Source organism: Perognathus longimembris, chromosome 8 (genome assembly GCF_023159225.1).
Source record: "Perognathus longimembris pacificus isolate PPM17 chromosome 8, ASM2315922v1, whole genome shotgun sequence".
Taxonomy (NCBI): Eukaryota; Metazoa; Chordata; class Mammalia; order Rodentia; family Heteromyidae; genus Perognathus; species Perognathus longimembris.
In genome coordinates this window covers 58,625,378-58,651,387 of record NC_063168.1, presented here as the reverse complement: position 1 = coordinate 58,651,387, position 26,010 = coordinate 58,625,378, and the positions used below count along the sequence as shown (strand labels likewise).

The following is a 26,010-nucleotide window of genomic DNA, read 5'->3' as shown; positions in this document are numbered from 1 at the left end:
ACACACACACACTGTGCCGCTCCCTGCTCCATACTGCCTTACTGGCTCAGCTATTCTTCCACCCTAACTAACCAAACTCTACTCATCCTTCAGGATCCAACAATTCCCTCCAGGAACCTCTACTCACCACCCACTCCTCTTCATCCCAAGAGACTTAGCCCTTAAATCCATACAACCTTATGTTATTTTAAACTAAATGACTGGTGTGATGCTTACATTTCTTTACCTTGCACTTCACTGAATAAGTAACCTTAGTGAAGTCCTTCACAGACCCTCTAGGATTGGAATCAGCCCCTGTCCTGCACTAGGATTCAGGGAATACAAACAAAGATGGTGGTGTCTTCTTGACCCGCCAACTTCTGACTCACATCCTATGCTTTTGGTCTTCTTTATTAGACTACAAGCTCTTTAAAGTCAGGGAGCAAGTCTTATTTCTGTTGTTTTTACTCCTTAGAATGTGTTATGATTTAAACTTTAAATCCCCTACACACAAGCAAGTGCTTTAATCTAATGCTTGTTTGGGACTGATGGTGCTACTTTGGGGGGAGGTAGAAGCTTTAGGAGGTGGAGGTTAGCTGGAAGACACAGGTCACTGGAGTGTGTCTTTGAAAATGACAGCATGTCCCCTTCCTTCCTGTCCACCATGAGGTCAGTACTTCTGCCGCAAGCTCCAGTTGCCATGCAGTCTTACCCCAGGCCTAGAACCAACAGAGTTAAGAACTATGAACCAAAACCTCTTCCAGCTAAATATTTCTCCTATCTACTGGTTTTCTTAGGTATTGTGCTCCAGCAATGATAAAACTGACAAACATAGAACTTTACAAAGTTCTAAACAATCAGAAAGTCTTAATGATTATATGTTGAATGGAGAATTGCAGCTAAGCAAAGAGGCAATGAGCCATTAAGAAGAGAGAAAGTGAATTTATAAGACAACATACTGAGTTCACTGTGGCATGGGTTATTGAAGATGGAATGGACCTGCTCAAGTAGCCCTTTGCATATATCATGTTTGCATCCTTCATTCCTTCCTTCATCGATTCAGCAAATATTCACTGAGCACTGTGCCCTCACATGGAAAAAGATGAATCAAAACCCTTCCTTCACTCAGTCCCAACACTAACAGAAACCTCCTTTTTGTAAGGAAGAGGAAACATGGTGTCATGTGTATATTTGTGGGTATATAGTAACTTATTGATTGTCTAATCTATGCTTATTAATTAATTGATTGAAAACAGCCTCTGTTCACACAATCAGTGTCTAACTGGCTATGAGTAGAACAGAAAACGATAGCAGCAGCTCTAGTAAGTTTACTATATATCTAGGAAAGCACCAAATTAACTGAGACTTTCCTTTGGGGAAGAAATGAAAATAAATCTCATTACTCTTATCATAGTCTCTAAAGAATATTAGTTAGAAATAAACAGCACTTATCATAACATGCTATTTGCCAATTATTTAAGAATCAGAGGAGGTTATCTTCTCTCAACACTGCCCTGTGAAATTCTAATTGACTCTGCAACTGTTTTAGGGAACAATCATGGATAATATCTTCCAAGCAATACTTCAGCATCTGTCCAGGAAATAGATTAGCATCGTGGAAGCTTAATATGAAAAAGGCAGAGATTAGAACTCACTTTTTTTGACATGATAGAAGCCAAGGCTCAGGAAGTTGAGGTGATTTTCCCAGATTCAAACAGGACCGCTTGGCACAACCTATAATGAAAACCTAATCCCATAATTCCTGGTCCGGAACGCTCTCCTCTCCTTCTGCTGTTTCAACTCATGTTTCATTTTCTTAACCTTCATAATTAATTGTTGTCTTTTCCTGTTGTAAGAATTAAATATTGATAATTAATATCTTAAGAGTTTAGAAATATCCTTCATGATTGAATATTTAGGACCTATTGCATAATAAAATGAATGAAAAATGACCTGCTGCTTATATGTTGAATCCTTAGGTAAGACACAATGAGACAGAGATGATTTTCAGACAACTTTAACATTTTGAGGACAAAAGCTGTTTAGTTCATAATACCTAAAGATTCTCTGGAACTCCTTATTAACTTAGTTATGTCTTCTATAAGAGAATCTCAAATGGTAAAAAATCTCAGTCTCAGCAAAGATGATATGGAAAGGAAGCCACAAAAGAGGAAAACAAAACTCTGTTAACAGCAACAACAAAAAGAAGACAGAAAGTCATGAATAATATGTGCAATGTTCTAACCATATACCAAATGCTATACTAAAGGCTTTTTAAAATGATCTTAATTACTCCCCCTAACAAACCTCTCCAGCAAGTATTACAATAAGCTCTATTTTATAAAGTAAAGCTCTATTTTATAAAGCATGCCAAGGGCAAAACAACAACAACAACAAAAAAGAAAACCTTACATTGTTGTCTTAGTAACTTAATAACATTTAATTCTAGAGCAAGATACCAAATCCAGAACTACCTCCAGATTCTGATTTAACACAATAGAATATTGTCTCCGGAAGTGTGTGAGTTAACTTATGCTTGCAATTCTTTGAGAAATAATGAAACAAACTCCCATCTTCTCAGATCCTCTCTGAAGGAGATGCTACTGTTGTCTGATGATAATTGAGTATGAGGTTGAGTGGAGAATTATACCCTGGGCTGGAGGATTAGATTTCTATCAGGATTTACACAGCTGGAGCAAGATAATTCTCCCTCCTTCTGTTTTAACAATAAAATGTCTTTAGTAAAATGAGGATAAATAGTACAAGTAAACATGCACATATAAGATATTTTTTATTTAACCAAAGGAAAGACATACTGATTGTGAGCCTTTCTCTGGATGCCACCATAATGTAACACGCCACTCGGGAAAATTGTAAACATAATTTGGTGGGGAAGAATACTTCCTTGATGTTATCAAACATCCTCATTACCTATCAAGGATGACTTTCCACTTCCATTCTATTCTGATTTTTCACATTTTCTATTTAACATTTTCTGTTCTCTGTAATGTAAACATAACTGCTTTATGATAGTTCCTTAAAAGTGCTTATCATTCACATAGATCAGAATATTTATGTAGATTAGGCCTAAGTCTAAGTGATGTTTCTTGCCTAAATATTTAAGCACATAAATAAGCTCTAGCCATCTTGGCTGTCACTTTAAGCTATTTGACATTTATTGTTCTGAAGAGATGAAAGGTCAGATATATCCAATCTGCATTTGTGCTTCATGACATTTTTCTTCTACCAGATTCATCCAAAGTATAACACAGAGACAAAGCTATGAGAGGAAGGAAGGAAGGAAGGAAGGAAGGAAGGAAGGAAGGAAGGAAGGAAGGAAGGAAGGAAGGAAGGAAGGAAGGAAGGAAGGAAGGAAGGAAGGAAGGAAGGAAGGAAAGGAGGGAGGGAGGGAGGGAGGGAGGGAGGGAGGGAGGAAGGGAAGAAAGAGGAAGGGAGGGAGGGAGGAAATGAGGGAAGAGAGAAGGAAGAGGAGAGGGAAGGAGGAGGAGGGAAGGATGAAGGGAGAAGGGGGAACCCAAGGAAGGAGGGAGGGAAAAAAGGTTGGAAGGGGAACCTTCCTTGTAGCACATTTCTCACCTTAGTTTCCCACAGTGACACGAGTGTATTTAGTAAACCTTTGTGCTTTTGCCCTTGGCTGCATTTGTCAAATAGATGTGTGAGTACCAAGAGGTTGGAGCATGAAGAGAAGGCAGACTCCATGGAAAAGAAGGGAGTGCATGGCTTCTCAATCTATGTGGCATGACCTCTGGTCATACTTCATGAAACAGATTGAGACCATCTGGCCCTGCTCTGGAGCTCCTGGCCTTCAGTCCTGCCTGGCTCTTTGCATATCCAATTTTCTCAAGACAAAAATCATGTCCTTTCTTTCCAGTCCCCCTATCTGCCAATTCCTACGTCTAAGATGCCATAACCTCATGTTTCCCATTTCAAGATCCTCACCATACTTGGGGACCCACATCTCATGAGGGAACTCTGTCTTCATTTGAGGGGTACTTTTTTTATAAAGAGTCATCAGGAGGAAAAGCGCACACACACACACACACACACACACACACACACACACACAGCTCTGAAGCACTGAGTTCTTGAGAGTGACATATCTACTGCTTTCACCCACACTTGTCACCATACCTTAAGCAGTTAATTTACACATTTAATGTGTGTCCCACAGGAGGACAAAGCCCATGTCCATTCTGTTAATTGCTGTCTAGGTAGCCCCTAGCACTGTGACTGATGAGTTAACAACTTTTCAAAAAGAAAGGAACAACAAAGGGGAGACTTAGGAGGAGGAAGAAAATCAGACAAAGGAAAACATCCATGGTATGTAGAATAAGTAACTTCAGATATGTGAAGCTAGACAGGCTGGGACTCGATACCCTCATCCTTCTTTTCCTATGACTTTGGTTATGCTGCTTAACCTGTCTGAGTCTGGGCTTCTTCATCTAGAAAATGGAGATCATACTGAAAAATCAACCTTACTGTATGATAGGATTAAATTAAGTCATCTGCTTGAAACTATTCAGTTGTGGCCATTATCATTAATATTAGCCTGCAAAACAATAAAACTTACTACTAATCATTTCCCCAACAGATTCCTGTCCAGCAAGGGCAGTGTAAGGTCTGTGAAAGAGTCTGCAGTAGCCACCCATAGAAGTGAATACTCATCATCTGGGAATTCCAGAGGTGGAGGCAGAAGGGCATTGAGTTTGAGGCTAGCCTGAGCTACGCAGGAAGACTCTGTCTAAAAAAAGAAAAAGTTTATAGCTACAATGTCTGATTGAATAGTTGTGTTACATAATTAGTTTCTTGCTCTTGACACCCCAAATCTCCTTTCTATTTAACGCTTTCTTTCTCGAGTTTTGATATTAATAAGTTTCGTCTGTCTGTAATACATCTTAGTTCTGATGAACCCTTTAACATCACAGATATCTCATTCTCTCTTCCCTTCTTCTTTCTACAGGCAAGCCTCTTGAGTGAATATTTCAGCATATTTTGCTCCCCTGCCTCCGCTCCTCTCTGAACATCCTGCCTGTGCCTGCTCTCCATCAGCAGCTCAATGAATTGCTCCTGGCCAAACACAATGGCCTTTCCACTCCATCCCAAATACCCACTCCCCTGACACCTCATAAATTAGAGTCTTCTCTTCTTTTTTGTAATAAAGTTGTTTCTGTGAATGGCACTGGTCTTATTCATATCTAATTATGACCTTCACTAAGTCTAAGAAGTGACTTTTTAAAAATTCTTCTTACTCAGGAAATCACACATTTAGATTAAGTTCATGAAAGAAAGTCTCCTATCCACATCAGCCTGACCTCTTTCACTTGTATCCCTTTCAGTCCCTTGGCTTAATGTGCATATCAGATAACCTCATAGTCCAGTGACTGCCACATAGTAATTGTAACCATGCCAGCCACCACCCCCTCAAACCACATCTTCTTCAAAATCCTCTTCGTTATCAGCAATACTACACCCAAGTCTTCAAGGGCCTCAGGTCAAAACCTTTGACTTTGGGTTTCTTCCTCTTTGTTTCTTATATATCTTAATATTTCTTGATCCCACTCTAATTCCTTCACTCTTGACAATGTGGACTTGCCTCTCAAGGTGCCCATACCACACAATTGCCCCTTGTGGTCTAAACCTGAGACCACTGTGAAAATACATTACCTAAAGAATCTGCAGTCAGCCAGGTGCTGGTGGCTCATGCCTCTAATCCTAGCTAATCAGGAGGTTAGATCTGAGGATGGAGGAGACTGGCAGGAAAGTCTGTGAGGCCCTAATCTCCAATTAATCACCAGAAAATGAGAATTGCCATTGTGGTTCAAAGTAGTAGTGCAGTGGCCTTGAGTAAAAAAACTCAGGTACAGCACCCAGTCCCTGAGTTCAAGCCTCATGACTGAAAAAAAAAATTGCAGTCACTCTAACTCACATTTAGCTTCTCAACTCAAGATGTAAACACTGTATAATTTCTTTAGCTTTAAATCTAAATAAGCCTGTGCTACATCTAATACTTAGTGTCTGACCTAGCATCTAATCTCCAAACCCTTAATATTCCTTAGACTTCCCAGCTTTGGCAGTTTCTATTTTCTCTCACATACACTTTGTCAGCCTTCTTACCTCTATGTCTACCTCTTTTCCATTTCTTCTCTCTTCTCCCTCCTGCCTTCATCTCTATAACCATTGTTCCTCTTCCGGGAATTGTATCCTTCCTTTACCCCATCTCACTCCAAATAAGATGCTGCACTCCCTACAACACCCTGTTCTCAAAGCATCTCCTTCTGGGAGTGTTTCACTAACTCAACTTCTGCCTCCATTTCTAAAGAAATTAATCATTCTCAAAAGATAACCTTTGACCTTGCCAAAGGGCAATAAGCTTATTGTTTCCAAAATTCTTAGAGAACTTTAGAACTATAATTTTCTGTCCTGGTGAAACATCACCCTTCCCACTATGTGCCAAACAAGATGAATTCATCTGCCTTTAGCAGAATAATTTTTGATATCTGGAAGTACATAATGATTCTGTCCTTCATCTCCCCAGCAGGAATCAGCCTCTCAAAGCCTCCATTGAGTCTCTATAACCACTTGTACTATTTGTTAGCATTCAAGGGCTGCCTTTTATTGGAAATAGTTAATAACATGCCTTGTCTGGATTTCTCTCCAATTCATTTGTGAACTTCTCTTGGGAGGAAGAGATTGTACTTCAATCAACTTTGTAAGTGTTCAGTTAAAAAAATCTGATCTAATAAGTAAGCATTTTCTCAGGGAAAAGTCCAAAATTGTAGGCATCTGTGAAGATTATTCTGTTGTCTAATTTCTCTTTGGTGAGTAGCTCTCATACAGATCTAGTTGGTATCTCAGAAGACAGGTCAACATGATCATGATCTTAAAGAGTATCATATCCACTGAGCCAGACAACCCTCCTGCTATGAGAAGCTGTAAAATTGGGGGAAAATATGTTTAAAAAACTGCTTTTAGTCATTGAATAATACACAAGACAGGACTGAACAAGTGAAAACATATGCATTACTTTGATTTTCTATCTAGAGATATTTTCCAGATGCTGACACAGAACAGAGAAACCCAAATAGCATGGTGATTTCACTGGCAAGAGGTAATGGACTTCAAAGTTTGGAAAGGTTAAAACAGCTTGAATTTCCAGAAAGCAAACTGGTGAAGGAGAGACAGAAAGTGTTCCATAAAACTGCATAGGGGTCCCTGGGAGTCTCTGGCTGAATATTAAGTTGTATACACAAAATGTGAGATTCTACAGTCTGAGCAAAGAGCTCTTATCCCCAAAAGAACATGGAACACTTACCAGACTGAACATCCTACCAAGGAACTTATTCCAGACTGAATAATTTCCACATAATTCACACAAAGTTGGAAAAGGTGTAGGTGCTTAACAACAAAAATAGGGAGTTCTGAGAACTCCCTCCAACAAAATCTGAGGATAATTAGCATTTGAAACAAATCAAAGGGAAAGTAACTAAATTTTCAAATTTAACACTCTTCAATTGAAGAAAGCAAGATCCCCACACTCAACCACATAATATAATGCAAAAGATCAAATATGAAATCATTGGTTATGCATAGAAGTAAAATATAATCTATAACAAAGAGAAAAACTGATCAATATAAAAGCAGAAATAATGGAATTAGCAGAAGGAACTTTAAGATGGCTATTATAAATATGTTCAAGGACTTAAAGAAAAACAGAGACAGAAACAAAAATGAAAATAGGCTTTAGAGCTGAAAATACAATATCTAAAGTAAATAAAAATTATTTGGGCTGGATTATCAGCAGATTAAACTGAAGAAAAGAGGCTAAAGTCCAAGACAGCAATGAATACAATGCAGAAAAGTACAGAGAACTGAAAGACTGAAATAAAAACTTACCCATACCGTTAATAAAATGTAGTAGTAACACATTATATGGCAAACATAAACTTAATCAAGAAAGAAGGGCAGAAAAAAAGGGAATGTTCTAAATGTGGTGACAAATATGAACCTATAGAACAAAGATTATCTCAATATACCCCATGCAATGAAAACGCTAAGAAAAACATATCAAGGCACATCATTAATCAAACTGCTGAAATGTTATGATTATAAGGAAATCCTGAGAAAACGAAAAGATTGGAGGTGACTCAATAAGAAACATAGTTGAAGAGAATCTCTGACTTTTCAGAAACAATGCATACAAAGTAACAATAGGACATCATTAAAGTGCTAAATATCAACCTAAAAGTGGAGTCATTCCAGTGGAACTATTCCTTAGAAATGAAAGCAGATTTTTTTTTCCTTTTTAACACACTATTTGCAGTTAATTCTTTTTTCTCCTTTGGTTTATTTCCTGTTGTCACTGTTTGTTTGTTTGTTTTTTATTTCAGTATCCTTTGTCTTATATTCAGGTTTATATGATTTGGGGAAAGGAAGGGGAGTCACAGAAATGGTGAGACAAAGAGTGAAGCAATTACACAGTTATACTCATGAGACACTATGTTAGAAATGAACTTTACTACTTGGGGAGGCAGAGAGTGGGAGAAAATGAGGTGGAAGGAAACACCGTTCAAAAAGAAATGAACTCATTACCTTACTTATGTAACTGTAACCCTTCTGTACATCACCTTTACAATGAAATTTAAATTAAAAAATAGCAAAGAGAGGCACAACCTAGGGAAGGTCTGTGCTCCTCGCTGTTCCTCAATAAACAATCCTCACCTATTGAGGATGCAGTCCGGCCTTAAAAAGAAAAAAAAAGAAAAGGAAAACAGCGTAAAAAACAAATGAAAGCAAGGCAAAGACATGTTGTAGCAAACAAAAGCCAAGAAAGCACAAATGTAAAAGTATAGTATGATGTTAAAGACAGAAGGGAAATTTTTGTAGATGGAAATGCTGATTCAACAAAAAAATATAGCCAACATGACTTATGCTTGCCGAACTCTATCTTGCTAATTACAATTAAAAAAAAAAAAACTCTGAGAAAAACAGAAAACTTGAAATAATTACTAATGACTCCAAAAAGTAAATAGAACCAGGAATGTTGAGTAAGAAAGACAACATACACAGAGTGAGTCTTCTATATTTGAAATATTTTCTTTTGCTATTTGTGAACCAAATTCAGGCACCCATCAAAGTGGTATGGATGGTGCTATGGAGTTATTTTCTCAGATAAAACATCTCTTTCTGGCCAAAAGGCTATGGAGAAAAGATCTTATGACTTAGGGAGTAAGAAGAGAACCTCTTGGTCTTCTCTCGTTTTCCTCTGTTGATGGGGAGTCAGCACCATCAGCAGAGATTAGGAGGTCAGCAACCAAATGGAAACCAGGATGGAAACACAGCCTGAGGACTAGGAAAGGAGCCTTTTCAGGCCATAGGGAAAAAAGAGAGACACTATTTCTTTTCTCTGTCTCACTGTTTAACCCCAAAGCAACCAAAGTGGTAAGGGCTGGGTAGCAAGGGGCAAGTAAAGCTCTGAATTCCGTGAGGATATTTGAAAGCAGAGAGCTAAGATGGAGATGGAAAGGCGCTCACTCTCTGAAGGAACCAGCCAGGGCTCTAACTATATCTGAACTGTACATACACAGACAGATTCAAAGAGAAGGATTTGAGAGCAGAAAGAAGGTCCAAATCCCACCCAAGTATTGATAGTCAAATGACACAACACTTAATAACACCAGGATACATTCTAAACATAATTCAGAAATGTATTCCCTCAGAAATATATTCCTCCCTAAATGGGACCATTTCTTAAGAGGAAGGATCATCAACAGATGCCAATAATAAGATTACCCAGATATTGGAATAATCAAAGACCTTAAAGAAGGTAGTGTAAATGTTTTAGGAGGTAAAATTCTAAACTCTGGAAAACAAATGGGAAGGCAGTTCTAAGGAGGTGACTAGAAATCATTTTAATAGATTTTTTTTAACTTTCTGAATTTCAAAAGGTTGTAAACTGAAAATAATACCCTAAAGTAAATAAGTATAGCAGAATAGAGATAAAAGGGGAAATAATAGGTAAGAGGGATAGTACACAGTGACACAGGGAAGTTTAGCCAGGTGATGGGAAGTTATTCAACATTTGAAAACTCAAACCATGAATCTGCCACATGTATATAATTAAGAGGAAACTCAACATGATCTCAGCAGATGTGACAGAGTGAAAGGCTCAAGGACCCACCTGGAGAGGATCTATAGAGGACCTGGGACTCCTACCCATGTCTAGCAAGTGCATGGGCTGCCTTGTTAAAGATTCCAGAACATCTACCCAGCTTTAGCATGACTATGACCTTCCCTGATATTGGACTGTAATCTCATGAATGATTCTAAGCAAAATCACCCAGCCAAGCTCTCCCCAAATTAGGAAAAATAAGTTATCATTTCTACTTTTTGTGTTGATTGACCATGGAATATTGGATATTCAATACAAAAGCAATGTCAATTAAGATGAAAGTGACATGTCACCACATACTGTAATACCAAATATCTTCAAGAAGGTAGAGAAAACAGTTATCATATATTACTAGTGGGGTTATGGAGTACAAAAGCCAGCTTGAAGTCAGATGCCTGTAATCCTAGCTCCTCAGAAGGCTGAGTTTTGAAGGAACCCAAAAATGTCCATGCATCTCTGCTTCCAAAATACCTGGCAACAAGTAGGACTATAAGCCTGGCTCAAGTTACCACTGGGCAATCAAGTCATGCAAGCATAATGTCCTGAGCTCAGACCTCAATAACACACACACACACACACACACACACACACACACACACACACACACACACACACACACCAAAAAGCTTAAAACAGTTTTGTTTTGTTTAGTTGGTACTGGAGTTAGAACTCAGGGCCTCATGCTTGCTCAGCTGAAACTCTGCTTCTTGAGCTATGCCTCTGACCTGGATTTTTGCTATTGTAGAGATTTTTTTTGTTATTTTAGAGATAGAGTCTCAAGAACTTGTTTGCTAGAATAACTTCAAGCTGCAATTCTCTGGATCTCAGCTTCCCGAATAGCTAGGGTTACCAATGTGAGCCACCATGCCCCAGCCGGTTTGGCAATTTTTTTTAAAGAGTAAACATATATTTTCCATGTGATAGAACAATCCTATAATGAGTGTAAAGGAATGACACCATACAGCCATAAAATTACTGGGATACAACAAGTTTGTAGCACTTATGTTCATGAGAGGTTCAAACTATAAATGTCCCATAGTGGTTAAAAGAATTGTTTTACCTTCATACAGTAGAATACTATTCAACAATAAAAAGAAAATATGAATTATATACAATACAGATAAATCTTACCATTATTCTAAATAAAAGAAAACAAGCCCAAAAGAGAATTGCTACATGGTTCCATTCATAGGAATCTATAGATCAGACAGAAACTAATCTACTGAGACAGAAATCATTTCAGAAGTTCTCTGGTGCAGAAAGTATAGGAGGCTCATAGCAAAAGGTCAAGAACAACCCTTCAAGGGTTGACAAAAATGTTCTATATCCTAATTAGTGCAGTGGTTACACAAGTATACACATTCATCAAGCAAAGTAATCTGTGCAGTTCAAATAGGTTCAGTTTATTGTATGTGATCTCTACTTCAATAAAGCTGGAAATAATCACTATATAATGTGAGTTATGCATTCAGAGTGCAGTTTTTGACACCAGGTCAAAATCATTTCAGGCCAAGATAATCAAGCGTTCCTTCACTCCCGCTCATCACCTCTAGCCTACCTCATTCTCCATTATTATTTTAGTCTTTCACTAGATATAGGTATCTGTGTCCAAGAGATAATTAATTCCCAGCTTAAGTTTTTATGAGTTACTTCTTTTGCATTCCTCTCTGCTTCTCCACTTGTGTCTTCATTATTCTCAGTCATTTTTGTCTCTTTCTCTCTCTTTGGTAATTGTAATCATATTTTTGTTCATTTTTTTGTTTCTGATAGAATACTGACTTTGAACTGACTTGAGTATAAAACAAATTAGTTTTCTTCAACTATCCATTGCTTAAATACTTTACTGATTTTAAATTAAGTATAAGAATCTTTTTATTCCACTATTTTATTTAGAAATAAAACTGTTTATTAAAATTATTATATCAATGTACACAGTGCTTGCCCTTAAATTTTACCCTTTGTGGCTTGAAAGGCTTACTTTCCCCATTTCAAGAAGAGTTTTTGAAGCATCTACACTGACTACAAAGGGAGAAATATAATCAAGAACCTGGGAATAAAACTAACACTTGCTGAACACCAACTATGTATTGGGACCTTCTGTACACATCACACCACTTAATTCACAATAACTCTGGGAGGTGGGTATTGTTTTTCTCACTTTACAGATTAAAAAAACTGAAGTACAGAGGAAAGAAAACATATATCCGTGGTCCAGTAAATGATAGAGTGGGGCTTTAACCCCAGATCTGTGATGTAGTCTATGCATTATTTGTAGGTTATTTTATTTTTGTTTCTCCCATAGCTCTCACTCTTTGATAAGGGAGGGAAAAGAGAATAAAATATAAATAAAAATTGTTTGTATTCATAGAAAGAATTCTAACATAGCAATAAAAAGGAAAGGACATTGTGATTTAAAAAAAAAGAAAAGCTAACATGCATAATGTCTCACCAAAATCACAATCAACAAAAGAAACCAGAAACAAAAGAAACCATACAGCACATTTCCAATGACATGAAGTTCAAGAATATTTCCAACTAATTGATGATATGTGAGTCTAAAGCATGGTTACCTTGAGAAGGGGGTGGATACAGATTGGAAATGGATTGGAAAAAAAATCTTCCTGGGTTCCGGAAATGTGCTGCATCTTTACCTGGACCCCTCAGCAGCAAATTACCATTACACTATACACAAGATTGGGACTCAATGCACTTAGGCATCCTCTGGTTTGATCAAAATCCTTTTCTGCTGTTGAAAAAAAGAATTCTCTGTCTACTGTCACATGTATTCCTAAGAATCTTTAATTGGGGAAAATGACTTTAGTTCAAAGACATCATTTTGAGATGCCCCATAGAGAGGACATATAACCCTGTTTCAAAAATGGTGGACTATTGGCTGGGCACTGGTGGCTCATGCCTGTACTTTTAGCTACTTAGGAGGTTGAGATCTGAGGATTGTCCTTGTTCAAAGCCCAATTAACCCCCCAAAAGCTAAAAACAAAGCTGTGTCTCAAGTGGTAGAGGCCTAGCCTTAAGCTCAGACACAGTGCCCAGGCCCTGAGTTCAAGACCCAGAACTAGCACCAAAACAAAAATGGTAGACTATATAGACTGAACCCTTAAGAGTTACAGAACACATACCCTGTTGATCACATGGGAGAAAAGCTGCTGTTGTGACAGAAAACAAAACACTTTATTATCCATCAGGCATGGGGCTAAGAATTTGCTCACATCATCTAATTTAATTGCCATGGCAATTCTTTGAACTATGACTATCTCCGCTTTGAAACACTTAGGAACTATAGCTAGCCCCCATTTTTATAATGATAAAACTGGATCTCAAAGACTTCAGGAAGTCTCTTCCAAGCCATGGTAGTTGTATACCAAATATTTCTTCTTTGGTACTTGTAATAGTTGTTTATAATGTGTACCTTGAAGTGATTGCCTGATTTGAAGGAGACGTGTAGGTCCACTCAGTACCTACCACAGTACCCAGAAGCTCCTAGCTTCTTAACACATAAGAGGATTCACCTGGAAAGGTATATCACCTTGTATCTGCATGGCCTTGAAAATCTGATTCCAATTATTTTATTTATAAAACAAAGTTGACATGCTGCTAACAGTAGGATTAATAAAAATAATAATAAAAAGTATATAGCCAGGCACTGTCTATAATCCAGTAATCCAGGGAGCTGAGATCTGAGAATTTCAGTTCAAACCAGCCCAGGCAAAAAACTCTATGAGACGCTTACCTTCAATTAACCATCAAAAAGTGAGAAGTAGAGCTACAGTTCGAGTGGTAGAGTGTTAGGCTTCAGTGGAAAATCTCAGGAACAGTGTCCAGGACCTGAGTTCAAACCCCACATAAATAATTGATGATGATGATGATGATGATGATGATGATGATGATGATGATGATGATGATGATGATAAATTGTAAAGTTCCATATAACTAGAAGAGGACACTAATAATGCTTATAAAGGAAGGCACAAGGTCTTTATAGGTCAGGCTGGGCAAATTTCCTTGAAGGAAAGTTACCCTAAGAAGAGCAACATACTGTCATTTCTGCTGCCCCACCTCTCCTGAGCCTTGGAAGACCAACTGCCTTATAAAGATAAACCATTGTATTAACGAATACTCTCTCTTTCCCCACACATTCCACAAATCCCTACCGATCTCTCTGTTTTGAAAATCTGTGAAATGTCACCTTGGCTGTGAATGTGCTTCAGAATCATCATTCAAAACGGGTTAAAAGATTTTCAGGTAGCTAATAGGAGTCTACCAAATCGTGAAATGACTTCATCTTCTCATGGTCACCTTCTGCCCTGCCCAATGATTCAGATCCACACACACAGAGACAGACAGACAGACAGACAGACAGACAGACACACACACACACACACACACACACACACACACACACCTACAGATGTGTCTTAGACACATAGTCTCTGGTAAATGTCCCTCTTTCCCGCTGGATCATACTAACTGGGTTTAGTCTTGGAATAGGGAAGAATAAACCTAGTAATGTCAAAGATGTTTACCCAAAGCCTTCTTGTACTCCTCACCCACTTCAAAGGCACATAGATAATACTCTTTTTGGTGAAAACACCAATTTTCTTGGGAGAAGTACTAATTCTCAAAGGCTCTCAGGAATTACATCCCCAAAAGATCCCAATTCCTGCTGCGACCCCCCCCCCCCCCGCTTATTGGTGCTTCTCAACACTTGAAAATACAGAACTTATTAATTATGAATGATGTGGCTTGTCTGGCCCAAATCTCACCTGACTCCTGCTGCCTTGGAATTCCATCCCGTAGCGAGAGCAATATCAGTTTCAGAAAATAAGGTTCCTTGCTATCTAACCTGAAGTTTCCTTCTGCAAGTCTCATCTTATTACTTCTATGAGCCACACTAAATAACTTCTCTCCTTCACTGCCAGACTCTCTCTTCTGAGATTTGTAGATTGTTGCCATGGCTTTCCCTTCATTGCCACTTAGCTCAGCCATATATATTTAATTCTTTTCATCTTTCATCGTAAATCAGTCCCTTCAACTCTTAAATCAGCTCTGTGCTCTTCTCTGGATTAGTTCCAGCTTTTCCAATCCACCTCCAATAACTGATACTCCTTCTGGGAGCTCCAGTTTCTTCTCTATCTTTCTTTAGTCTCTGTCCTCTTTAGAATTGAAATGGGAAGAAATGGACATGTGTGAGGTCAAGGGTCAGATGTATTGCATTGCATATATCTACTGTAAATTGCTAAATCCTTTCCGTGGTATATGTGCAGTCCCCAACCATGTATCACCTTTCCTGGAGTGTGGAGGGATGTTTATAGGGAAACTATCCTCTAGCTCTCTACCTGAGGGGTGGCAGAAGCAAATCTCACAACACCCACAAACCAAGATATAAACCAGAGCCATGGGCAATGTACTAACCTCCAGGTAGACATATTGTATGTGATTTGGGCTGGTAGGGATGGTATATCACCATTCATACTAGTTCTAGCAACTGCTTCTCCACCCCTTCTCTGTGAATGGGTGCTTTGGGAACTACTGTAGAAGACTTTGAAATACCAATTCCATTTAGGAAAGCAGAGTAACCCCAATATATATATATGCCTGTCATTTATTATAAGATTTCTTAGAACCACCCCCCCGACCACAAATAATACAAATATTTTTCTTTGCCTTAACTGAGTGCTTTGCAATTCTTGTCATACCCTAAATCATTATCCTGCTCAAGTTTCTAAAGCAATCTTCAATTCGAGGCAAAAGGGTTACTGTTGGATTTGGGCCACAAAGGGCAGCAAAATGACCACCCCTTCTTTTTTCTTTCTTACAAAGGAGATTGCAGAGGGGAGCACAGTTGTTCCCTTCTGAAACACAGCAGCAGCCCATTCTGTAGAAGCAGGAAGAAAGCAGAGGAAGAGGCAGAGTTGTACCTACTTTCCCTTTGTATAATTGAAGATCCTCTGTCACAAAAGTTAAATGCCTTTTCTATAAATCAGACCCTATATAAAAAGAATAACCCGAGTTTTTCCAAACATGATAAATAGCAAAATCAATCCAAGTGACAGAACCTAAGCCAGAAATTTTACCCATGAATATGAATGAAAACACAATGATATATGTTGCCCCAAATGTGGAGCATGATCTATCACAGGGTGTGTCTACTCCCTGGCGGGTCTGAAATAGAGGCCGTATCTGAATAGTAGAGCCAGAGGCTAGCCCTGCATGGCTAGTAGCCTAACTGCAGGCGACATCTGTCCTCAGAGACAGGAGGCACCAGCCTGTTCCAAGTGTGATCAGCACGGGCCTGGAGTGCTTTTCAATAAGCTGTCTGTCTCTCTGGAGGTCATGGGGAGCTCATCCAGTTACACTTAGTGTCTTATTTGATCCCATCAATAATCATTTGATCCCAATCCTGATGAAAAAATGCTTGGCCAAAATTTCTAGCCTTTTAATGGCAGAATCCTGGCTCTTTCTGAAACCAGCTTTGCTGGATGTGTGAAATGATGCATAAGGGCTTGGTCTAGCTGCCAAGTGGACTGCACTGCTGAGAGAGGACTTGAGACACTCTCTGCTTCCCTACACCCCACAGCCAAGCGGTTTTATTTTATTTATTTTTTTGGAGGCCTGTTCTTGCTACATGAAAGTCTCCACTCCAAAGCTACAGTCCCTCTGTAGGGCTTTATGAGAGTAATATCAACTTCAGATGCATGGTACGGCTCTCCAAGACACTCGCTGATCTTCCTTGCAACCTCTTTGTTTATGGTTGGCAAGTTTGGGGATACAGAAAGAACCCTTTTGCCAATCACCAAGATGTGCCAATAGCTAATCCAGACTGCAAGAAGCCTGTGGTTATTTAACAAGAGTTGATGGATGAGAAGGCTTCGGAGATGCACACGGACATGAAGTGGATGAAATTCTGTCTTTCTCTCTTACATCTACAACAAAAACATTGGGCACTAAAAGAGAATGATGTATGTATAAAACACGGAAGCTACAATGACATTAAAGCCCAGCTGTTCTTTACAAGCATCATTATAAGTGTCCTATGTGGGATGATGGTGATGGTGTCACTCTCTTCTCTCAGCTCATTGAAGGCACTGTCAGACTCACCAGACTCCGCCTTTACTATGCACTATGTAAATTCCAGTACTGATCAGAAAGTGTCATTTCATGTCTGGATGCTACCAACGCTGGTACTAAGACAGGCATCTCACTCTGTCTTCCCCAGAGACCACACAGCAGTATGCTTTCCAAGCAATCATCAGGGAACTTATACTTCCAAATTTCTCTGCTGCGTGAAATACTGCATGTGGTGTGTGGTGTGTGGTGTGGTGGTGGTGGTGGTGTGTGTGTGTGTGTGTGTGTGTGTGTGTGTGTGTTGGGACAGCATGGGAGATACATTTAGCTCTTCAATGGACCTTTTTCAATGCTTTCCATCCAATTAGTAGTAGACATTAGTAACCAGTGAAGCATAAGAACTTCATTTATTTCTGATGATGAGAATGATAGAAAAGAAGCTAGGTTTGCTCAATGGAATCAGTGTAGGCTTTTTAAAAAACATGATTTCTCTTCTGTGCTGTTCCCATTCATTCACATTGCATATTTTATTCACGAGTCCTTCCCCTGCAGTCTCACAAGAGAAACAAACATCCATTCAAAACCACCTGGTTTTCCAGTCAAAGGATACTATGGGAAGAGTTAGAAGTTAGTGTTTGTGTACGTACACACACACACACACACACACAACCACCACCACCACCACCACCATCACCACCACACTACCACCACCAACAACTCAGTGCCTGTGTGAAGCAACCAGGGAGTAAATGAAACAGAAACCTCAAATAAATAAATCCCGGCAAATAAATCTGCAGTGAAACAGGCCTGCCAGAGTCCATCCCTATGAGCTTCTGCTGCTGCAGACACCCAAGCTAAGAAACCAAGGGAAGGGAAAGAAAAGCTAAGACAAGTATTATTTCCCCCTGGCCTCATACTTGTTCCCCTAGAGCAAGGCAATCTTTACAACCCCCCCCCCCATCCCCTTCCTCTCTCCACACCTCTCACTCTCTCTTGTTCCTTCGTTCTTCTGAGGCTTTCACAAGACACCTGAGAATGAGAGTCTGAGAGAGCAAAAGCATGCTGAGGATGAAAGTTGGGGTGGAGGAGGGGACATGGGGAACTAAGCAGGAACAGGCACCTCCCGGCAAGCCAGAATGGGGCAGAGGAGGTAGAAGTGGGTGTAGATGTAGTGGAATACTATCATCCTGAGAAATTAAACTAAATTCTCCAAATCAGGGTTGGGAGAAGAGCAAAAGGGAAGAGGGACAGTGCAATAGTTTTGAGATCTAGTACTAGTTTGGAACTTACAGATACTAGGGTCATTTCAACCATTTTCAGGGTTCAGGAAGAAGGGCATTAGATTTTTTGGTTTAGAACATGTAAATCGGTCCACAGGGGGAATCTTTGCTCCGGACTTGATTATGAAGTGGAAAGAAGGTTCTTGGGGTGTTGCTATCCAGGGGCAGCATAAGAAAACACAGTCTAACTTTAGGAATGAGGAAAAAGAGCTACGAAGGTGAGCTCTGAGGAAGGCCAGTGAGGGTAGTGTTAGTTAACAGCGATCGCATATTGGTGGTACTAAAAATGCAAATGCTAGCAAACTCTGGTGGGAGCTGCTCACCGGTCCCGAAGATCTGAAAGAGAAGGCGGGGCTGGGAGGCCCGGATCGCAGCGGACAGCCTTCCCTCTCTACCCACTTCCGATGCCTTCTTCTCGGGCATCAGGCGGATCCTCAGGCGCCCTTCGCCGTGGAGAATCCACCAGCTGAACAGCTCGCTGAGATTGAAGTGGAGCAGCCCCACAACCGCCTCCTCTGGGGACCCCAGGCAGCCTTCAAGGATCGCCTCCTCACCCAGCTCCAGCACCAGCTGCTTGGCGCGCCGGAGCTTGCGCACCGAGCCGCCCTTCAGCACCCTGGACAGCGTTGAGGTGGCCGCTGGGGTGGGCGAGTCGGAGTCTGCTGCCCAGGAGACCCCGCGCCGTGGCCCCAGCAGCCGGATCAGAGGGGCGCAGTCGAGAGCCAGCCAGCCGCGCGCCTCCGGCGGGCCAGCCCCAGGCTCTGTGAACGATGACGGCGGCAGCAGCAGGTCTCGGGCATAGACACGGAAGAGCGAGGGCACCACGAAGTCCACCGCCAGACTCTTCCTCTGCAGGCGGGAGTAGCTGAGCGGCTCCCGGGGCTGCAGCGGCGATCCGGCCACGGGTGAGCCGGTGCGCTGGCCAGTCCCGGTCCCCGAGCCTGAGGCTGCCCATGAAAGCGGCAGTAGCAGCAGCCACAGCAGCCTGAGGGCTCCCATCCCGCCAGGGAGCTCTTTGTACGAATGTCCCAATTCTCCCGAGCCCAGCCCTGCCCTTCACTGTCCCCAGATACCAAAGGGCTTCAAACAGCCCCCGGTCCTGAGTGGGGGGGGGGGGGGGCTCCTGATCTCCGGGAGGAAGAGCGTGCGCTCGATTCTCTCCGGTCCTCCGGATCCCCAGCTACAAGCAGGGCCCCGCGTACCACGGAGCTGGAAGTCAGGATGGATCCCCAGAGCTGGAAGCGCGCGGGGCTCAACAGCTGGACCCAAGGCTCCCGCTCGCTCGCAGCGCAGCACAGTGCCGCGCCCCCGGGTCTGTAGCTCCGGCTCGCCGCGCTCCAGAACCAAAGAAACTCCTGTGGGTGAAGGGAGGTGGCAATCGGGTACCACCGTCCTCTCCTGCCCCCCGCGGCCGGAGTTGGGGTCTGTCCGCTCTCCTGGCCGCAGCCTCTGATCCTCTCCACAACTTTCCAAGCTGGGGCCCGCGGCTGCCCGGTGGTGCCCGCTGTGCTGGCCGCCTCTCGCGTTGCTTTGGGCTCTTCTGGGCCAGAAGCGCCGGATGCACCAGCCTCGTCTCTCTCCCTGTCCCCCACGCGACCTCGGCGGCAGGACACCCCGGGACCGCACTGCCCGGTGAACTTGAGTGGGGTAGGAGCCGGTGTGCTGCGGTTGGGGGGGCGGGGGAGGCTCGTCCCCCACCCTACTCCCGCCCCGCGAGTTTGCAATGTCCTTCCAGTCGCCGATGTCCTGGCTCCTAGGAGTTCAGTCCGCTTCGGCTGCAGTGGCCAAACAGATGCGTGCAGGGCAGAGGAACCCGAAATCTTGCGCCCTCTTCACCGATCTGCAGCGCCAAAGGCGTCTGTCTGGTGGTTGGCCAGAGGACGGCTTGGAAGGCGCCTTAGTGCCCCCCAAGACACCCTCCCGCCCTCCCAGGACAGCGGTAGTGGGAGGTGCCGGCTGCCACCTCCGCTGCAGCCCCGGGAGCCGCTGGATCGCATCTGATGGGGCGCCCGCCACTTGCAGCTGGCCGAGCCGCCGGCGCGCGCCGGGAGGGGGCCGGGCCGCCGCGGGGGCAGGGCTGGCTCTCCAACTCCGCGGCCTCGGTCCCGCCCTCGGACGCGCCAACCAATAGCTTGGCGAGCTCGGCTCCTATGCAAATCTGCAGAGGCCTGGGTATTCATTGAGAAAAGCGGAGTTGGCCCCGCCCTCCCTCTGTAAGTCCCTTCCTGGCCCTCCCTGCCCTCCCTTCTGGATTCTCTGCCCTATTTCTCCGCTCTCTGGACAAGAGAATGTCTTGGATAAGCAGGGAAACGGAAAGGGACCTTTGCAATCAAGCATTCTCCTTCGTTATGCATTGAGCAAATAACAAGGGTCCAACTTCAACAAAGCAGGTTCCAGAATGAATGGAGGCAATGAAAAGCGAGGAGCGGGAGTGTGGTAGAGCCAGATTGAAAAGCTGGAGGAAGGCTTTGAGGCAGATTCTTGTTTCAACACATTCCTGAGAGCCTGGCCTCTTGCAATTCGCACAGGAAAAGTTAATGGGGAAGAGTTCTTCAACTACAGCAAATCCTTTTCAGGCTTCCGTCCTGTCCATCACCTCATTTTCTCAGAGAGATCTCTGAACATGTCCCAGCTCCTCTAGTTTCTGCAAGGTAAATTCGGGGGGGCTAAAGGTGAACCCAGAACCTCCAGAATGCCAGGCAAACGTTGTCGCTGAGCTACACCCTAGCCTAAGGCAAATATTTTTAATTCCAGTTTTCCAGGTGCAGAAATATCCATTGATATTCCTTAGGCCATACAGCCATAAGAGACTCAGGGTGTTCCTCCCTTACTCAGATATTCCTCACTTCCCTGCTCCTGCTCTCCATGAACAACAAAGAAAATGGAGAGGTGCCTTAGCTAAAAGGAAGGATGCTAACACTGGCTCACTGGCTTGGGCGTGAAAATCCAGAACCCCAGATCCTTTTATTTTTAAATGTCCTTCAAGGTGAGGGCTCTCTCTCTCTGGTCTCCTTTTTCTTTTATCTCTCGGGAAAGGGCAAGGAAGAACTCAGACAAGGGCTGTGTTTATAAACAGCAGGTCACTGGAACCATAGACAAGACTGCAATCTCTGGTTCACACACATCCATCAGTGCCTTCTATTCAAAGGCTGGTTGTCACAGTTAAGAAGGCTAGATTCCCCTAAGCTTGCTGCTTGACAAGTACCAGAGTAGCTTCCTCAGAATCAGATCATACCACAAGTGGAGTGGCCCTCATTGAGCTTTCAGGGCCTTGCCCATTATCCTAGGGGACCCGTGGCTATATAGAGCCTCTGCCCTCCCAGGTATGGCCTCTTTCCAGCACCACGATACCGCTACTGGCCAGGGGAAGGCCCAGTAACAAAAGGTCATCACTTCTCAGAATGCCTTGCTTCCGGCTCAAGTTTACAACCTAGTTGCAATTTACCTAATTGGACAGGCATCTGGCCTCTGCCTGGCACTCAGACTGGACTTTATAAATGTAAGGACAAAGACTTATCTGACACAGAAAGACAAAAAGATGCTCCTATCTTGGTGGAGGAAGAAAAGCAGGTAAGGGTGGAAAGAAAAGAGGAAAGAAGAATACAGAGGTGGATTTTTTTTTTTCTAGTATATGCAGGTGTACATTTGGGTTCTCAACAGATTTTGCTGGCAGGTGCTGATAATCTGAAATATGAAACAGACTATCATGCCAGCTCCTTCACTCCCCATTCCGTCATGTATTTCCTCTCCTCCCCTTTCCTTCTTCCTTCCCCTTCTACATCCCTTATTTCTCCACATAATTCTTGCTCAAAGGGGAACTGACTCCCATCTTTTATCAATGACTGTGAAGTTTCCTGAAAACAGTGGCCACTAGAGGGCGGCAGAGATCCAAAACTTAAGCTAGCAGGGTTTAATGTCCCTGAATGTTACACAGACACAAGGGTCTCAATTAAGTCTCATACTCCTTCTAAGTTCTCTTAAATTTCTCCCAAGGAAGGACAAGTAATTTTCCATGTAGACTGAGTTAGACTAAATCCCAAATGCTGTTACCGTTTTGTAAATTTTTAAAAGGAGCCAGGAAAGGGTATTGGCAGCCTACATACACATCAGTGTGTGTGTGTGTGTGTGTGTGTGTGTGTGTGTGTGTGTGTGTGTGTGTATCACATCACATAGTGGCCTGTGAGATATATATATGTGCATATGTATATGCACATATATATATATGCACACATATATATATGACTATTGTCACTACAAAAACTAAGAGCTAAGGCTCAGAGAAATAATTTGCCCAAGGTCAAACAGCAAGTAAACAAGAGAATTCAAACCAGTTATTCTTTTTCTCCAAAAACCATATGTCCTACTGAGGCAAATTAGGCCTTTTCTGACATGCCTATAGCTATAATTTTGTCATCTTTACCCTCTGTCATTACCGCTAAGAGGAAAGGTAGGTGGGAAAGCAGAGTTAAGGGCAAGTGGAGAAAGAAGGGACAGAAAGACAAAATGTATGAGCAATGGTAGATGTGTCCTGTATACTTATTATGGGCCTGTATATTTCAAAGCAATTCTCATATTATCTCATTTAATTCACCCCACCTCACAGTGTGTAGCTGCAGGTCACCTTGAAGGTGTCTTGGGTGATTTAGAAGAGGAGTTGAAGCAGAAGCAAGGTAAGTAGATTAAGTGCCAAGAAACAAAAGCCAGGAGAACCCCAAGGCCACCAAAACCCTCCTCAGAAAATTCCCCATTCTCGGAAATGAAGAAATATTGGACTCCATCTAAGGTAGTATTTGAATTCAGTATTAAGTAGGCAATACTAAAAGTGGTCTTTTACATCTACATCTAGATGTGTTTTTAAGGCAAAAAAAAAAAAAAAAAAAGAAGCCTAGCAAAGCATGAAGCCCTGAGTTCAATCTATACCAGAACACACATATACTCCCACCACCACCACACACACATAAAAATACTTTCTGGGCTGGAAATATGGCCTAATGGTAGAGTGCTCGCCTCGTATACATGAAACCCTGGGGTCGATTCCTTAACACCATATATATACAGAAAAAGCCAGAAGTGGTCCTATGGCTCAAATGGTAGAGTGCTAGCCTTGAGCAAAAACAAGTAGGGACAATGCTCAGGCCCTGAGTTCAAGCCCCAGGTCTGGCCAAAAAAAAAAAAATTATATTTTCTCTTTTTTCTAATTTGATATAAAAGCCCAGAGAAATCAGAGCTTCCTCAAGATCACACAGACTCCAAAATGACTTGGGGCAGGCTGGAAATGTGGCCTAGTGGTAAAGTGCTTGCCTCGTATACATGAAGCCCTGGGTTCGATTCCTCAGCACCACATATATAGAAAAAGCTGGACGTGGCACTGTGGCTCAAGTGGTAGATTGCTAACCTTGAGCAAAAAGAAGCCAGGGACAGTGCTCAGGCCCTGAGTCCAAGCCCCAGGACTGGCAAAAAACAAAACAAAACAAAACAAAAACAGGGGCATTGTGCCCTCAAGACTGTGATTACAATCCAGTTTCTGAAATAGAAATTCCTGGTTCATCTGAACATGTTTTCTGGTTCCCAATTCTTACTCTTGACATAGGGTAAGTCTCTCTGGTTTGAGGTTTACAAATAGTTCAGTGATGATCAACCTCTAATGTCAATTCTACTTACATAATTTGCTGGTTTTGTTTTCTCTCTTAGTATTTCAAATCCTCTTTCTTTTTCCTTTCCCTTGTTTCTCATGTTTGCACGCCAGAGTCCCTAAGATGTATGGTGTTGTTGTTCAGGATCATTTCTAGGCCAATCTATCAACACTTGTCAGAAAATGAAGATGAGCCTGGTAACGGACAGGCCCCTAGGACATGTGATTTCTCTCTGCCAGCACATCCCTATCTTGTCTTCCTATTTTAAATTTGATGGCCATTACCTATTTCCTTTAGCTGAGCCAGTACTTACCATACACCAGTCTCTCAGTTGGGAAATTCTGTATTTGCTATCATGCTTAATTCTGAAAAAAAATGTTAGAAAGAGATTTATTCCACTTTTAATCATAAGAGATAAGACTCAAGAGGTTAAAAGCCTTCTCTAAGACCAAAACCACATTCCCAATAGCTTCCTTAAAAAGTAAAATTAATTTTAATAATATATTTTACTTAACCTGATTATCAAAATTATCACTTAATCACATAATCAAGATGGAAAAATCACTAATGAGAGATTTTGCACTTTTTCATATTAAATACTTGAAATGTGGTGTGCATGTTACACTTACAGCACATTTAAATCTAGATTAGACACATTTCAGGTGTTCGGTAGCCATACGTGGCTACTGGCCACCACATTGGACAGTGAATGTCTAAAGCATGAATCATCAGCAGGAGACTCCCCAACTATGGTAAATAAAACACTCTAGGCTCTCACCATCATGGGGCCTTGAATAGAAAATTGAACCCATGCCTACACAACAGCAGAACAAAAACTACAAATGACCATAACAGACTAGAAGAAAATATTTGGGCGGGGGGGGGGGAATTAGACTTACTTGTTTCACAGAATGATGGTTTATTTTTATTTTATTTTAGAAATGACTCTTATGGTTTTACCCCTGATGTCACTGTAACTGGTTTTGGTACCCTGGGTGTGGTAAACATGTTTATGGGACATAGGGAAGAGATGGGAGACATCAAAATGGAGAAACAAAGGATAAAAGGAGAGCCAATGCAACAAACTGCAATACTTATAAGACAATATGCTGGAAACCAACTGGGGTGGGGGAGGGCATTGGGGAGGGTGGAAGGTGGGAGAAAAATGAGGGAGGAGATAACAAGTTTGATAAGAAATGTACTTATTGCCTTACATATGAAACTGTAACCCCTCTGTACATCACTTTGACAACAAACAAATCAATTAAAAAAAAAGAAATGGCTCTTAATACTTGATTAGAATAAATAATAATAGAATATGAACACATCCAAAAAGAATCTCAGTAAATGTAAGAACAAAGACATCTATTCATCTCATAGTATGTCTATTTGATGTGAGCAGAGAACTCTTAATCATTCCTCCCGTAAGGACCCAGGCTGAGGGAGCAGCCACTCAACAACGCAATACTCCATGCCAGAAATGTCTACATCTACTCACAATTCTGGCAAAGATATTCCACATGAGAGGTCCTACAAGGTGGAGAGTCAGAAACATCTCACCAACAGTCTATGGACTCCCCCTCCCCCCCAAAAAAATTAAGATCTGAAAATGTCCCATCAGATGATTTAGATGAAGAGGGGTCCAAAAGAGTACAGTTAGGCTGAGGAAAAATGACTATAATTAGCTCCCTAGATCTTACACAGGGAAAATGACCTTAAGTAACTCCTGGGGGATTTAAAGTCAAACTGAGGAGCCCAACTGAGACAGATTACTGAGTCTTAAGCCTCCTTTGGGGGACTTCACAGGAGGTTAAGTGCTGTCAAGCTTTGCCAAAGATGTTAACTT

At 41.8% G+C, this 26,010-nt stretch overlaps 1 protein-coding gene across 1 annotated transcript in view; it reads right to left on the bottom strand.

The window, feature by feature from the left end:
• The window catches only part of Alk (ALK receptor tyrosine kinase), a 797,050-nt gene extending 777,425 nt beyond the window's left edge, over window positions 1–19,625 (bottom strand). Inside the window, exon 1 of the mRNA XM_048353195.1 lies at window positions 18,855–19,625. Within this exon, the coding sequence (XP_048209152.1) occupies window positions 18,855–19,530 (676 nt within the window). The 5' untranslated portion in view covers window positions 19,531–19,625. The remainder of the gene's footprint in view (window positions 1–18,854) is intronic.
• Window positions 19,626–26,010: the final 6,385 nt, after the last annotated feature.